Source organism: Trichoplusia ni, chromosome 4 (assembly GCF_003590095.1).
Source record: "Trichoplusia ni isolate ovarian cell line Hi5 chromosome 4, tn1, whole genome shotgun sequence".
Classification (NCBI taxonomy): Eukaryota; Metazoa; Arthropoda; class Insecta; order Lepidoptera; family Noctuidae; genus Trichoplusia; species Trichoplusia ni.
Genome location: NC_039481.1, coordinates 19,709,773 through 19,727,017, shown reverse-complemented (window position 1 = coordinate 19,727,017; position 17,245 = coordinate 19,709,773). Strand labels below are relative to the sequence as shown.

General features: G+C 34.0%; 4 protein-coding genes across 4 annotated transcripts; 2 read left to right on the top strand and 2 right to left on the bottom strand.

Annotated features, from left to right (window-relative positions):
- The first annotated feature begins 1,480 nt into the window (after nt 1–1,480).
- On the top strand, nt 1,481–7,093 carry LOC113493502 (alpha-methyldopa hypersensitive protein-like). Its single transcript, XM_026871508.1, has 5 exons — nt 1,481–2,074; nt 4,184–4,304; nt 4,694–4,807; nt 5,195–5,314; nt 5,393–7,093. Exons 1-5 carry the CDS (start codon nt 1,995–1,997, stop codon nt 6,458–6,460), a joined length of 1,503 nt encoding a protein of 500 aa, XP_026727309.1. The 5' UTR covers nt 1,481–1,994; the 3' UTR covers nt 6,461–7,093.
- On the bottom strand, nt 7,084–8,614 carry LOC113493507. Its single transcript, XM_026871513.1, has 2 exons — nt 8,296–8,614; nt 7,084–7,287 (listed from the first exon to the last, which is right to left on the bottom strand). Exons 1-2 carry the CDS (start codon nt 8,471–8,473, stop codon nt 7,157–7,159), a joined length of 309 nt encoding a protein of 102 aa, XP_026727314.1. The 5' UTR covers nt 8,474–8,614; the 3' UTR covers nt 7,084–7,156.
- A 2,781-nt stretch (nt 8,615–11,395) lies between these two features.
- Nucleotides 11,396–12,943, bottom strand: LOC113493505 (negative elongation factor E). The gene is made up of 4 exons (XM_026871510.1): nt 12,606–12,943; nt 12,377–12,530; nt 11,891–12,073; nt 11,396–11,622 (listed from the first exon to the last, which is right to left on the bottom strand). Exons 1-4 carry the CDS (start codon nt 12,871–12,873, stop codon nt 11,415–11,417), a joined length of 813 nt encoding a protein of 270 aa, XP_026727311.1. The 5' UTR covers nt 12,874–12,943; the 3' UTR covers nt 11,396–11,414.
- A 292-nt stretch (nt 12,944–13,235) lies between these two features.
- LOC113493504 (cysteine desulfurase, mitochondrial) lies at nt 13,236–17,120 on the top strand. Its single transcript, XM_026871509.1, has 8 exons — nt 13,236–13,446; nt 13,767–13,846; nt 13,937–14,191; nt 14,449–14,614; nt 15,015–15,299; nt 15,505–15,678; nt 15,993–16,125; nt 16,260–17,120. The coding sequence occupies exons 1-8, from the start codon at nt 13,323–13,325 to the stop codon at nt 16,411–16,413; spliced, it is 1,371 nt and encodes a 456-aa protein (XP_026727310.1). The 5' UTR covers nt 13,236–13,322; the 3' UTR covers nt 16,414–17,120.
- Nucleotides 17,121–17,245: the final 125 nt, after the last annotated feature.

Genomic DNA, 17,245 nt, shown 5'->3' with positions numbered 1-17,245 from the left:
GTTGGTCCTTCTTAAATACTGTGATTACCTGCAATTGCATTGTCGAATAACTTATACAACACTATACAAACTCAATAAGCTATTAAGTAATAAGGAAGCTAATAATGACATAGTGGGGAAGTCTATCTCAACATAATCATTAAGTTTTTATGTGCTCATATCACGAGAATTATCTAGCACATAGGTCTATCAGCAGTTGCATACTGCAGCCAATTTGCGAAATGGACTAACATTAATATACGTTTTAGAAAGTTATATTATAACTTTATCAAGTGTTTATTTTAAGGTAAGTGGTAGCGGCAGCAAAAATTCATTATCTGTGAAAATTTCAAGTGTATAGCTATCACGGTTCATGAAATACAGCCTAGGACAGCGAAGCTCTTTAAAAAACAACTCAAACAGTAGGTACGTCGTCTAAATGAATTTAAAGCTTCTTAATCATGTTTTTTTATCATACTTTGAATACATTATTTAAACACTGATTATTTTCAAGAAGCTCTGCATAGACGCTACTTGGGAAGACCTATATCCATCAGTGGTTCGCGATAGGCTGAGCTGATTGATTGTTACGGATTGTAAGTCTACATAGCCGGTTACAGCAAGCCGACTTAAAAACGGATAACATTAGTCGTCATACAAAACATTTAAATCGGTCCACTTAGTTAACGTTATCTTTGAACTTGAACGACATACATCTAACTGGTTCGTAAGTCCTACAGAACAATATGCGCAATTGTGCAATGTCCTTGGCCTTTTACAATTATTAAGTTCCTAGGTCTATAAGGAAGAAAAAAATATATACATTTACTAGTTACCTATTGAAACAAGCGAACACCAATCAACGTTAAATCATTTATTTTTAAACGTCAACGGTCCCTTGATTTTAAAATATTGACGTATCATTTATTTTTAGAGATTAAAATTAGAGTGCTTTAATATGTACCTATTATTTTACTTAAAAAAGAATATAAATATACAACCACTACCTACTCAAAGAACTTAGTTTATTGTTTAATTGAAGTATTCATTGTAGATACATAGAAACCTGATTTCCATCATTCACGTCTTAATTAAAGTGACGAAGACGCATTGGATCTTCCTACTATACTTCAACATATAAGTAACATACCACTTATTTACAACATTTCTTCACTTCATTTCACCATCGCATTATGTTTAATATGTACAATTAAGAAATTTCTCTTCCGCATATTGTAATAAACGCTGAGAAAACAAGTTATTGTATCTTTTTATAAAAAGCAGCAGACGTAAACGGCGCTCTCCACCGCAATGTCGCACTCACCACAACACTTTTACTAACTTAAAATACTATAGCAAAAATTACAGAATTCGGATTTCATATTCCAAATGTCTCTAGTAGAGCAGAAAACCTCGTTGGGTGTATATTCCAATGCATTTAAGTCATTATGAATTCTAAAACAAAAATATAAGGCCGAAAAATATTTAAAAAAATGCGAAGCAGTTTAACCCAATAATCAAAATGGCGAGTCTTATCAGCGCAGCGAGCCAAGCTGTAAATATTGACAACGACCGCATGTTAAAACCGGTACCATATATCCGAGAAGTCAACACCGATTTGGTTCAGATATTTTTGAAAGTCTATCTGAGGCTAAGTTCCAATTTAAAGTTACAAAGACAACACAAGATACGTCGGCTTAAATAATTACGTGATGAGAAGGATACTCGACTAGGTTCATCACTAGTCTGTGAAGTAGTCACGCTTCACCCCGTCTTGTGATGCGGACTCATGATTGAGTACGCGAGCGCCTCAGTGGCTGTAGAAAGCTGATTTGCGACTATAAATCCACCACTCGCCTGCCCGCACCACCATTGTCTCACAGATCGTCCTCTGAACTCCAAGTGTCATTACATCTCATCTCAGCCTCACAACAATTAGAATAAAATAAAGACTAGTTTTAAACATCTTCTGAATTAAGTTCGATTATTTTATGATATAACAGTGCCTGTGTAAAATGGACGCGCAACAGTTTCGTGAGTTTGGCAAGGCGGCTATTGACTTGCTAGCTGATTACGTTGAGAACATTAGAGACATGTAAGTAGTAATTTTAATTAATTAGTTTTTAATAAAACATCTATGTATATGCCTGAACTATTCACCTCTCTGTAAATGAATAATGAAATCTAAAAATAGTTTTCAATTACGAGTTTAGGTATAGCTATAGAGTAATGACGCAGGAACCTTCCGATGTACAAATTTATAATTAATGAGTAGTTAAATATAATCATAATTATTGTTTTCAGTGTTAATATTTATTTCTTACGTGTTTTAACTTAGTTATTAATTACTTAAGAATATCTATCATGGATGGGACTGCTCCGGACTAGTGGTTCAATCTTTTTTCTGTCAATTTCAGTCGTTTCAATTAAAGTTCCCTTTCGGCTTTGCTATGAGTTCGATTCCCGGCCAAACAAGTAGCTTTACATTGAGTTATTACTTGCTTTTATTATGTGTTACAAATCTACGCCATTGTTGTTTTATATTACGCAATAGGTTGATAATCATTTTTATAACAATAACGAAACATATCATCTTCAATATTTTTCCTTAAGTAGAAACAATAGTTTTGTTCTTTGTTATCTGAGAATATCATGATATAAGTTAAATTATTTTATTTTATTACATGATTATTGATTGATTTATTTCTTTTAATTTTTCTTGTTAGCATTTTATATTGTTTCAAATACTGAATTTTAAAATTCGGAATACATATTTTTAAGATCTTAAAATTTAAATGTACATGATATGTTAATAACTATTTTCAGCTGTTATGAATAACAATGTATAAAACCTATTTTTTTATAATTTTTGTTGAATGTAGAAAGAGATTTTCGTGAATTGAGATTTTTGTAAAATCAGCCCAAAAGAACGGCTAGATGGTAATCAAATAAAAAATGTACCATGGACCCCGGACTGTTTCGCTTAAGATCAAAGAGAAAATTTCTAAAGCAAGACTTAAACGACTCCAGCTTTCAATAATATTTTCACCAGTTTTAACAGTCTTTAATTGTGTCCTCATGCTTTAGTATTTTAGGCTTACACTAAGCAAGTAGATATAAGATCTTAAACTAGCTGTTGCCCGCGACTCGGTCCGCGTTATGATATAATAACAATCTGTCGATAATATTTATTAGGATTTTTAAAATCAAATACTAATCCGCGCTACCGTGTTACAACCATAATAAAATTATTTTGCTTTAGCTAAGTTAATAGAGTAATCTTTCCTGAAATTGAATGATATGCGGTACAAGTAGTGTTCAAAAACGTCAGGTAAAGTTTAACGAAATTATATTGATTAGGATTAACATCATTGTTTAAAACACCGTTTCGAAAATAAGCATTGTCCTAGAACGTAAGTTATTGCCATCAAAATAGTAACAACATTTCTTATTACTTCTTTTTTAACTATGTATTTATGAGAAACAATGCCGTCATCATAATTTTTGGTAGCTTAAACCGTTGATGCAGATTCCCCATGTTTCTGACATTTCTCATTGTTCATAGCTATCCTATTGATGATAGGGTGATATTAGTGATAGCATATAGCCTTCCGCAATAAATGGACTATGAAGCCTAAATCTTCTTCCTGACATTATCGCGTTCAAACAAACTCTTCAGCTTTAAAATATGTGTATGTATGTAAAGAGAGGTAGTAATACTTTATATGAATAGTTATCACTCAAGAAATTCCATAAAACAACAATGAATTGTGCAATAACACCGACTTTCAGTAGGTAATATTCACTTAGCAGTAGCCATCTATTATGTCAGCAAATTAATTTGTAAATTAATTCGATGCTCATCGGCTAGTGCCACAATACTTTACCGTCGATAGATACCTCATGATAATCGCTACAAATAATTGACACGAAACATTCCAGTAATTAAACAATTACATCTACTACTAAACAAAACACAAACGATTCGAGTAGAAACGTTGGCTGCGGCAATTTTCCTTCCATTGTTCGAATATTATAAACAGGTGCATGAAATAAAAACAAAACAATCTTTAGCATAATTGTATAATTATTATTCAATATATTACCTTACATTATCTACAACTTATTATTCAATTGCTCGAATATAGGTTGCAATCAATCATGGAAATTAATCAAATTAACTGTAATTACTATTGTGTTTTAGTGATGTCTTGCCGTCGGTGGAGCCTGGGTACTTGCTGGATTCTCTGCCTGAAGATGCACCAGAACAGCCGGAAGATTGGAAAGACATTCTTAAAGACTTCAACCAAGCTATCATTCCAGGGGTAAGTATTATGAAATCTTTTTAGCATCTACAGAGTCTGCTATCAAACAATATGTATTTTATTGATCTGACAGGTTGCACTATAACAGAACTTCATAGCAGTCCCCCAAATCCCACTAAAACAGATTTTCTTTATTTCCTTGTACTGTTGTTCCGGAACTAGGGCTTGGGTCTAAAGTCCGATTAGTCTTAATAGAGTTTTACCATTTGAAGAGTTTTAAGTATCGTATAATTGATGTCTGATCTTCTTTTAATTTTAATTTCGAATTTAAGTCTTGATAAAGTAAGAAACAAGACTAGTTTTTTTTTTCCCATACATACATTTTACGATTATGTCTCTTATATAAACAATGTTGGACGTCAATATAATGATTTGCAATTGTTTTCCAGATTACACATTGGCATTCACCGCGATTCCACGCCTTTTATCCCACGGGTTCATCGTATGCCAGCATCGTTGGGAACATGCTTAGCGATGGACTTTCTGTTATTGGATTTAGTTGGGTAAGTGTACTATCAGCCTTTTTAAACCTAAAATTACGTTAAAAATATACAATTGGATTGGGTATTATAAGAATCCTAATGTCACTCTGAGTGACTTGTGCTGTAATTATTTTGCATATAGGGATGAAGCTGATATATGAAGCCATTTACAAAGTTGCAATCTTGAAAAAAAAATACTGTATGCTACAACGGGTTGCTGGTGTTTAAAATATTTATTATCTGCTTATTAGGTTGAATATTCTTTTTCTTCTAGTATGATGGAACAAATATATGTATCGATCTCAGGTGACAGCTATTCTATCAATATTATATGATTTCATCTATATATGCGAGCTGAAGTATAATATTAATAACTAGTTTTAACGCTATAATCTACTTTTTTTACAGTTAGCAAGTCCCGCGTGTACAGAACTTGAAGTTGTCACTATGAACTGGCTGGGAAAACTGCTTGGTATACCAGAAGAGTTTCTACATTGCTCTAGTGGACCTGGAGGGGGTGTTATTCAGGTAAATAACGTCATGTTAATTATGACGAAAACCTGTATTTTGATATAAATTTAAAATTTATTAATTTCTGTTTTCCAGGGCTCTGCCAGTGAAGCCACGCTAGTGGGACTTTTAGCAGCTAAAGAAAAAACCGTTCGTAAGCTAATGAAAAACAATCCCAGCCTGGATGAAGATGAAATCAAACCAAAACTAGTGGCATATACCTCCGATCAATGTAACTCATCAGTAGAAAAAGCAGGTTTACTGGGATCAATGAAAATGCGGTTACTAAAGGCAGACGCTGATGGTAGGCTGCGTGGAGAGACACTGAAAAACGCGTTTGAAGAAGACAGGGCTAAAGGTCTCATTCCTTGTTACGTCATCGCAAATGTTGGCACTACAGGAACTTGTGCCTTTGACCCCTTATACGAATTAGGACCAGTATGCAATGAAGCTGATGTATGGCTACATGTCGACGCCGCCTATGCAGGAGCAGCATTCATATGCCCAGAATACAGGCATCTGATGAAGGGCATTGAATACTCTGATTCCATCGATGTAAATGCTCACAAATGGTTGCCAGTGAGCTTTGACTGTTCCGCAATGTGGGTTAAAGACGGCTACGATCTTGTGAAAGCGTTTGATGTACAACGGATTTATTTGGATGATGTGAAAACAGAAACTAAAATTCCTGATTACCGTCACTGGCAAATACCTTTAGGTCGCAGATTTAGAGCTCTCAAATTATGGACTGTTATGAGGATTTACGGCGCCGAAGGCTTGAGGAAACACATCAGGGATCAGATATCCTTGGCTCAATATTTTGCTAAACTTGTGCGAGCAGACGAAAGATTCTTAGTTGAACCAGAGCAATCTATGGGTTTGGTATGCTTCAGACTGAAAGGTGGGGATAAAATCACTAAGCAATTACTAGAAAATTTGACTGAGAAGAAAAAGGTTTTCATGGTAGCTGGTACATACAGAGAGAGATATATGATCAGATTTGTTATTTGTTCTCGTCTGACTAAGAAGGAGGACATTGACTTCAGCTGGAAACATATAAAAGATGAAGCAGATCTCCTTTGCTCTGACAAAATACACACCAAAGCTCAAATTCCAGCTATTGATCAAATAGTAGCCAGAGATGTCTGTGAGAAGTCCAAATAATTATTATAAACATTAATTTTCATATAATAATATTAGGAAAGAATTTTCTAAAGAGGCAAAATATTTTTTTAGCTCAAGTTGATGCAGGCATCCGCTATAAAAATAATATTATCATACGTCATTTTGAAAATTTGGGGTAAAGCAAACGATTTTTTTGTTGAAAAAACAATATTTACATAAAACAAGTACTTCTAGGCGGATGCAGTTGCTAACAAATATGCTATAGTGTGATACTGTATACGAGTAGGTTTAATATTAGTTTACCTTAAAGCAGGTCTGAGAAGAGCGGAATAACAGTTCTAGTTAGTACCTAAGATAAACATTTCACATTAAAATGTGCAAAATTACATTAACTTGCCTTGTGACCTCACTTAACAGACCCTGAGTCCCAAATACTTCAGCAAAAGTATTGCCGTTCTGGAGCAGAAGGGGCCAAATGACTCACGTATTACTGGCTGAAAATTTGAAGTATAAAAACAATTCCTTTAAAGTCTAAAATCCTCATATCTTTTTGAATTAAAGGAACAACAACACATATTGGTATTGCTGGTTTGGTTATATATTGTGATAGGTTTGCGTCAAAATTTGTTTAATCTTAAGCTAGGATAATAAATAAAAAGTGATACAATTACACAATGTTTTATTTTATTTCTTAAATATCATTGGTGTGTTGCCTAAAATTAATTGATCTTTTAATTAAATACAACTGCATGTGTAACTAACGCATATGCCGTAGTTGTAGCCTTTTGGTAGACAATGTTCTTGACAAATTGTATCATCAGTAGGTTCTTCATATTTACAGGAAATGCGTCCAGGGATTGTTAATTCTGAAATACAAATTAATAAACAGTTTAGTAGGTAAGGTGAGCTTTGAAACTTTTTTTATACTCATAAATATGGACTTCTTTTTCTAGAAACTTGTAACCATGGGGACATGTGCGATATTAATTTGTAAAAAAGACTATTGTTGCTATTTAACGCCATCCAACTCTCAAGGCTGAGAGAGTCATGTACAATATTTTGATTCATTCTCAAGTACCGCTACCGCAACTAGAAGTACCGCTGTCCATTACGTTGAAAATTTAATAGTTTACTCTTTAATTAAATTTACTTTGAACTATTCAAAAGGTGACCAGATGCAAATAAACTCGCATCAAAAACACGCAAGGTTACCAGCTATTGCAATCACAAATTAACAAATTCAGAATTTTAATTTAACAATTTAAAATTATGATTAGGCAGACCGAAGCTAATATAATTAGAAACAACTCATATTCGTACAGTATTGGAAAAAATGAGTTGTATCTATTTTATTAGGGGCTATACTGAACATATATATATATATAACTGAATATGAGAATAACATTTCCGTAGCGAGTAACCAATTGCAGGCTCTTAACGTTTAACAAAATATAAACACCGCACCGGCAGGAACGATGTGAAGGGCAAAAGACAGAGACGAATGGCATTAACAATGGGATGCTATGCCCAGCAGCTGATGATGGTTTGATAACGTGAGCTACTGAGACCAAAACAGTTTTTATGTAAGTAATCACAAAGGTAAGAAACCAAAAAGTTTCCCAAGCTATAATTTACTGTAGGCCCCAAATTGACGGAAGCTGTAAACTACTCTGCAAGTCAAGGAAATTGATCGATTTTAGGTACCGAAATAAAAATTCAAGTATTTAGATATGTAACATAACATACAATAATTTATTAATAATACATTCATATTACACTTCCAATCACTTGGAATCACTCTCTTACGTGAAGGCAAACTGCGCGAAACTTGACTTGCAGGTAACTCGGAAGAAACTTGTATCGAATAAACATACCTGTAGTTGATTTCTCCAATTTTGTGGTATCCTCTTTTGCTGCCAAGGCTTCACTGCTTATTGGCACAACACTTTCATCGTGAATTGCTGCACTGTCCCTTGGCATAGCAATTGCGTTGTGCACGAAACAAATCGACAACGCAATTAAAAGAAACAAATTCACCGTTTTCAACTCCATATCTTGTTTGTTCGCAATATTACTACAAGGAAATAACGATGTTATTGTTGTAACGCTAATTTACAAATAGCTAGCGTACCACAGAACTAAAATAAACGAATACAATGAGATTGAAAGGTCAAGTGAAGCGACTTTTATACCTAATGCATTCTCGTTGTCAATGGCCAGTACAAATATGTACCTACTTGCGAGAAACGACTCTATGCTGCAATGACTAATGCATTGATTATACTTCTATTGTAACATGGTTTCGAGGAAATGATTCATTCGTATTTGTTTGTACTCAATTATAAAACAATAATGCGTTTGTTGGAAATCTGCGATGAACTTGCCAATTGGGTATCATGACGCGGATAAATTATTTTTAAATTTTCTGTATATTACTATTCTATGTATATATTGAATTAAGAAATAAAGTATTCATTGAGTGGTTATGAGCTAAACCATGACGCTGTAGCGAATTGATAGAATTAAATTAAACAACTAAACAACATTTTACTAGTGGAAAATTAATAAGGTAGCCAGGATTACATTATAGCTACTAATAACAAAGTCCACAGTTCGTACCTATGAACTTTTACGGTCACCTGCACCTGCTTATTTAGAATAATTAAATCAAGTAAATTAAATACAATGGTTGGTACGAGAAATGTGAGTACTAGACTTGATACTAAAGTATATCGAGTTGTACGTATAAATATTAAAATAAATAGCTTCTTATTTAGTTTGTCTTTTTAAATCTAAGCCAGCCAGTCAGCCTAGCTGACAATCAATCCATTTAACCACTGCCTTTACTCGCCAAATGACGTCACAGATATCTCGAATTTTTGCGATTTTATGACACACTTTTTTTTCTCCAAGCTTCTCTTGTAGACTGACCATTTTTTAAGACTATGTAGGGTTAGGTAAAGGTTTTTCGCGAAGTGCGACATCTCTCTTCCACACCCAAAAAAGATTGCTGTAAGACATGACGGTATGCCTCCAAGAACCTCTGTTATTGGGATTCATAATGACTTATTTAATAGCGGTTTACTCACGATTATTTATCGGTATCGCCCGACTAGTTGCTCCGAAACTAGTCGAGCGATCCCGCAAATGTGTGTGAGTAAACCTTTATTATAAAAATAGTTCAGGAGCCCTTCCTACCATCGAGCTAAGCATTACTTACCTTCAATTTTATTTCTGGTGTAACGATTTTCATTACCATTACTGGTCAATATTTTACAAAGATATAATGGTTTAATCTGTTGTTCTGGGAATAATAAACAATCAATTCAGCCTATTGAGGTCCACACAAAACATTCATGTCTAATAAGTAATTAGACATTATGAGTAATTGACCATTTGGATTACTTCTTATTACGACAGTCCTTGAAACTTATTAAAAAGAGGCTAATTGTTCAAGGAATTAGGGTAAGTCATAAGAGGCGTGCTTATCATCACGTATAATGTGCTCTTAACGGTTTGTTTAAATTGACATAAACAAAACAATGACGTCAGTCGACATCCTAGCAATGAAAAAATTAGACACATATTTTTTATTATTTATGCTAATATTATAATCAGGTACAGTTTGCGACTTCATAACAGGATAGGATATACTATAATTATCCCGATTTTAGGTAAACGTGGAATCGCTAACTGGAATCTCGGTCTGGACGATGTTTTGTTACAAGTTTAATGTAGAAAATTATTTGTATTGTTTATGGAAATGTATAATCACTATAATCTGCTCTGCGTCTAATATATTACAATATATATCAGGTTTTGCTTAGTTTGAGACTAGATGGCGTTGCGTCAAAGTTGTGGAATATCATACCATGATAATATCATGTATATACCAACATGAGGACCGAGACAGGATCAGAACATTGTCAAATATTAAACTATAGATCGAATACTAAAGTATGTACTTCACGGATGAGTGGAATAATATGTTGTTAATTATGTGTCCACTTACTTATCCTTTTAGCATTTAGTATTCATTACATAGATATTTATGGGCGTTTGCTACATTAGTGTCTCCTTACTGACAGTAAACGAAGTTTATAGGTAACAAATAAATAGAACCTAATGGGACTTTGTTACTTTTAACTGAATTGTGTTGAATGTGTGTTTTTAATTGATTTTTTTTTAATGTTTTTAATTGAATGAATTATAAATGTCCCACTTACAGAAGTTTCAAAGTATTTTATTACATTCTAAGCTTACATTGCCTATACATATCTGCAAGTTACACAGTAATAGTAGATAGCTAAACTATTCTCTATGGAATTGGGATACCGACGAGATCTGAATATATCGAAATTTTACTCTAGGTGGGCTTTTTTATTTGGTCTCAAATGTCTTACCTTTTTTAATCAAAATCCTTCGTTTTACGCCGAACACAAATCCCGAACGAAGAGATCAATGTCGCCTCATCACCGCCTCGTCGGCCTACCTTATTTGCGAATTTTGGCTTTAGGAAACCTTATCATCATCATTGGCCTAGCCTTTTCCCAACTATGTTGGGGTCGGCTACCAGTCCAACCGGTTTCAGCTAAGAACCAGTATTTTACAAGGAGCGACTGCCTATCTGACCTCCTTAGCCCAGTTACCTGGGCAACACGATACCCCTTGGTTAGACTGGCTTTCAGACTTTTTCAAGCTTCTGACTACCTGTAACGACTGTCAAAGATGTAGGAATAACAGCCGGGACCCACAATTTAACGTGCCTTCTGAAACACGGAGGAACTCCTTATGACAAAGATGGTCACCCATCTACAGACCAACCGCGTCAAGCATAGCTTAACCTGTGATTGTATCACTTATGCGGTTATAGCCACAAGCTTTGTGCCAATGCCAATGCTTTAGGAAACCTTAGTAGTGCTGAATAAAACTATTATATCTACAAATTGTCCTCTAATAAAAAAAAAAAAACAATTTATAAAATAACTTACATTTAATCAAATATATCGTCGTAAGTCAACAAAGTACGTTTTGGGTCTTTAGGCGGCGGCGGGTTGCGGGGCGAGGGAGCGGGGGTCCAACCAGGCGCCTGGGTTGGTGGCCTTCCGCGAGATATGGATACCCGCCATCCGTCTTCCAACCCCTCCATTGAAGCGAGCGCGTGTGTCGCTATTTCAGGTGTCTCGAATGACAAGTATGCTCTGGAAGTTAATGTAGAAAATTAAGAACCCAGAGTAGATGCACTATTGTACTGTAAGATTCTATGTGGGCCAGTTTGTAAGATTTGAAATAATTTAATCACAATTGAGACCCCATTAACTTTAAACCATTGGAAGTTGTACTTTCCAGATTTAATGTAGGATAACATAAATATACAAATTATAATGTTTTGTCAATTTTCCTACCATTTCTTTCTATAAAATACCTTTGTTATTACAATGGTCATAGTTCTCAACAACAAACACTCACTTATCATCCTCTGGTTCTTGAGTAAATGTGAATGGTTCATATGTGACCAAGCGGCGTCTTATCGTTTCTTCTGAGATGCGAGGTCCAACTACAAGTAAAACTGAACTTCTGCCAGCGGGGTTTGCTGGTGGGATTGGTGTTTCACTGCCTGCTGGTGGAGGAGGGCGAGGTGATTTCTCTTCTCTGGAAATATGGAATTATTGTTTTAACTTCTATTTCAAACAAGGTCACGGCTCAGAAATATTACTCAGTTTAAACTAATCTATAACTAAGGTCTTTATCATTCCCTATTACTACATTCTATAGCCAACTATCATTGATTGTTATTAAAGAAAGAACATATTGATTACTTGAATACAAGCTTAAAATTATGTAGTGGTTAATAGTTTTGAGACTACATTTTATTTTCCTATACATTGAACACACCCAATAATGGGTTTATGAAGGTAAGTTACTAGTATTTTTTTTTTATTGTTAGTTACTTACTTTTCCCTGGCAGTGACAAACGAGTCGTATAAGTACTTCACACGATTAGCTTGTTTATCTTCAGGTGGTGGCGGCTCTTGAGAAGCACTGAAGGGTTGATAAGAAGCCACTCCACCTGGAGCACTAGCAGACCCACTCAACTTCCTTTCTCTGCCTGTAATGTTACATACAAAATGTAAACACATAAAACCGCATTAAAATCAATTGTACATAAGAGTTACAACAATACCTGCTCTAGGCCGTTTGAAAGTAGCATTTTGTGGCTGTGGAGGAGGACTTTTAATAGCCTGAATAGCTCCACTTTTTATTAGTTTCCGTGCAATTTCGCGAGCATCACGAGCTTCAGTAGGACGTTTTGGTAAAATCGGCTTTTCGGGTTCCTGTTTTGGTGCCTTTAACGCTTGCAAAGCCTTCTTTTTCTTTTTAAGCTTTTGATACTTTGCTTGCAGCATAAGTTCTTCCTCAGTTAAGTTAGATGGGAAATGTAAATAAACCATTTTACAACAGTATTTCCGATTTGTTGTGTGTCGTGTTTTCGTGGTTTCTAATTTTCTATAGACCTATAATGTTATTTCTTGTCAAATTCTTGTCAAGTTTAAACCATAGATTGTAAAATTAATGAGATGTCGTTTTCATTTCACTTGATGAATAAAATTCTGGTGTATTTGAGGCATAGTATAATTTAAAATTTGCTTAACTAAGTTAATGATATTGTTATGAATCAATGACTTTTTGATTTCATATATTTATAGTATTTAAAAATTAAAATTGACGTCAAAACTGCAAGTTTTTCTGAATGATGACGCACCTTGCTGCACGTGGTTTATCTTTGTTATCTGTCTACTATAAACTGTCAGTTTCAACTTTAGGACCAGTTTGACGTGCCTGACAGTAATGAAAAAACAAAGTGTAGAAAATCAATGAACGGAAATTCGTAATTTGCAAAATGTTTCGTTTATCCAAAAATATCGTTCCTTCGCTATCAAAGGCATTGCTGAAAAGAAGTAATCAAGACCAAAGCAACAGTATCCTTGTACTTTTGCAAGGACCAAGATTGCTTTCCGATAAAGGTAAACAAAATATTTAACTGGTAATTTATTAACCTTATATATTTCTGTTTTTACAATTTAAACAAGCGAAATGAAAGTTTAGCTGTGTCGCCTATGATTTTGTCACTTAAAATTATAACGAACATAACAGAATGTGAAATGGATGAAAATTTTGGTATATTACAAGACGACACGAAAAAAATTGAATAGTTATGCAAGTTATTTTAGACGGTTGCTTCAATGAAAGGCTATGTACACAATGATTTTCAGTTTTCTGTATGAATAAATAATTAAAGGTATCTTTCAATAAATTTGCCAAATAACCTCTTGTGGTGTTTCAGCAAAACCTGGTAAATTTGCAGTTCAGCATGAAGATTTCGGGCGTCCGTTGTATTTTGATGCTCAAGCTACAACTCCTGTGGTACATATCGTTTTTTATATTATTGCATAAACCTTTGAAATATTGCAGACTTGAATCATTTATTTATCCTTTATTTTGTTTTATTTAAAGGATCCCAGAGTCCTTGATGCTATGTTACCGTATCTTGTAAGTTACCATGGTAATCCTCACTCCCGGACCCATGCCTATGGATGGGAAAGTGAAGCTGCTGTTGAGAAGGCCAGAGAACAGGTTGCTGAATTAATTGGGGCTGATCCAAAAGAGATTATATTCACATCCGGAGCCACAGAGTCTAATAATATATCAGTTAAAGGTGTAGCTCGGTTTTATGCACCCAGGAAGAAGCATATTGTTACTACTCAGATTGTAAGTACCTATTGATAGGTAAAGAATTCTAAATATTTATTATGTTTTAAATATACCATAACAAAAGCAACATCATTACCTTACATCAGGTTAAAGAAAATAAATTTTCCATTGCTATATGACTCAGCAGTATCCTTGGAATTTTTTATACACTAACTTCCACCTATAAAGACTATAAACTGCCTATTGTATAAGTACAAGTATTAATTTATAGGTGTTCACAGTGACCAGCATGCTAATGAAACAATCATTTTCAGGAACACAAATGTGTATTGGACTCTTGCCGAGCACTGGAAGGCGAAGGTTTCAAAATAACTTATTTGCCTGTACAAGAAAATGGAATTATTGACATGAAAGATTTAGAGAAGGCTCTTACTCCAGAAACTAGCTTAGTTTCCATTATGACTGTCAACAATGAAATAGGTAATACATGACATGAACTTTTTATCTTTCATTCAAGATGTAACATAATCTCAATTCAATGTGTTCTTTGAAAGTAGGTATAAACATACCAAAAAAAAAACTACCTATTTGACCTTATCTAAATGCTACAACAAATACAAGACCAATTTGTTATTGTCACACATCTGTACAAATTAACAGGTCTTAAAGGCCACTTGAGTTGATTTGATTATTATTCATTGATGTCACCGATGCTATATAGTTTTTTTCATAATACTATTGCCTTTATTGTATTACAGATATATTCAATGTCACTGATAAAATGAATTTCGAAAATCTACGATTTTGTGTAATAAAAAGAAAACAGGACTTATTTTCAATTTTTTAAAAGGTTTATCTCATGTTTTACTATGAATTTTAGGTGTTAAACAACCTATTGCTGAAATAGGTGCAATGTGCAAGAGCAAGAAAGTATACTTCCACACAGATGCAGCCCAAGCACTCGGTAAAATACCAATCAATGTAAATGAAATGAATATTGACCTGATGTCAATTTCTGGACACAAAATATATGGTCCTAAGGGTATTGGTGCCCTTTATATAAGGCGTAGGCCTCGAGTCAGAGTTGAGCCTATCCAAAGCGGAGGTGGTCAAGAGAGGGGGATGCGGAGCGGCACAGTTCCAACACCACTAGTTGTGGGACTAGGTGAGATTAAAGTCCAAATTCATTTTCCTCAATATTTAATGTAAATGACGAAACTAACTTTATTTCTTTTCGAAAATGTTAAAGCATTTAAATATAAGTTCTCAATTATATCTTTAAATGAACGACAATTCCCGTCTTATCTCAATTCAAATATCTTAGCATGTAGATGATAATGCAAACAAAAGATTATTTATATTGTTTCTAGGTGCCGCATGTGATATTGCTAAACGCGAAATGGCGTACGACCACGCATGGATGGAGAAACTGTCACAGAGATTCTTAGACAAAATATATTCAAAGCTGTCACATGTTATAAGAAATGGAGACCCCAAGCAAACATATCCCGGCTGTATAAATTTGTCGTTCGCGTATGTTGAAGGTAATAAAGATAAGATTACTAGCATCATGTATCTGTTAACAGTAGTATTAGATAATTCTTATCAATGATGTAACGTAAAAGGGAGTGTCCTGGTCAGTGATGTCAAACAGTTGAAAAAAAATGCATCATCACTAATAACAGTCATCATCAACCTTGATAAATAATGTGGTCTGTTTTTCTCAGTAATAATTAGAAAACTTGTGTATTAAATAGGTACATGAAGTGGCGTGATGATACGCAATTGGTAAAGACAATGAATGAGAAAATGCGATACAAGTACGAAGTATGAATATTTATTAATTTCGTTTTTACAGGTGAATCACTACTAATGGCATTAAAAGACATCGCATTATCAAGTGGATCAGCTTGCACCTCGGCCTCTTTAGAGCCATCTTACGTTTTGAGGGCTATTGGAACAGATGAAGACTTGGCACACAGTTCAATAAGGTAAACAAAAAAAGAGGTTCTTTGGTTCTTAAACTGAACACAAATCGATTTGACAAACAATTTATAAGTACAATCCAGTAATGTATCAATTGATATCATCTCGGCAAAATTAACATAGTTCCATTATTTTCCAGATTTGGTTTAGGTAGATTCACGACACTCGAAGAAGTTGACTACACAGCAGAAAAGACAATAAAACACGTCGAACGCTTACGAGAGATGAGTCCGCTGTGGGAGATGGTACAAGAAGGCGTAGACATCAAAACAATTCAATGGTCACAGCATTAAGACAGACACAATTTAGTATAGTTATTCCAATGTAAGGTCTAGGTGATAATACTGACTATCGCATAAAAGGAAAAGATCTGGTTCGATTAATTAATGTACATCACAGGACAGCTCGCATTCTTATTTTTCTGCTTGGCTTTGAATTTGCAAGGAATGTAAAGATAAACAAAACATATAGCAATTCATAATAAATTTATAAAGGAGGCTTATTTATCAACAAGCTATCTTTATACAAGAACAATAATTTACTTGTTCTTTGACCTCAATTAACAGTAATAAAACTAAGTAGAACAAATTATAATTTTGTGTTATCATTTTCATAATAATTGTAGTTTATATTTTCTTTATGAAATCTATTTCGCTTCTGACCTTCAAGATGATCAAAAAATAATATCTGCACAATCCAATATTACACATTTTAGGATGTTAGTTTGCTTTTATTATAAAACAAGGTTACAATGACTGAATTAGACAAGAGTTATCAAAATTGGATATACTAATGAATTGAAAAGCTGTTTTAGTTATGAATTTTAGTATACATGCGTAATTGCATATTGTATTGTACAGAGCAGACTGCATTGGTAGCACTAATAAATCGATGTTTAAAATATCAACACCGTTTAGTATGTAGGTGTGTATATACTGCATTGTTATGTATGTATCATTATATTATTTTCTGTTAATGTAATAAAGTACAATAGAGATTTGTTTTGAGTTTTAATTAATAAATTAATACCTGTAATACATTTAATTGAAGGCAGTTACTTTCATTCTCATATAATTTGACTTGAATCTGTTTAACTACTGAATGAAATATGTGAAGACCTGCTCC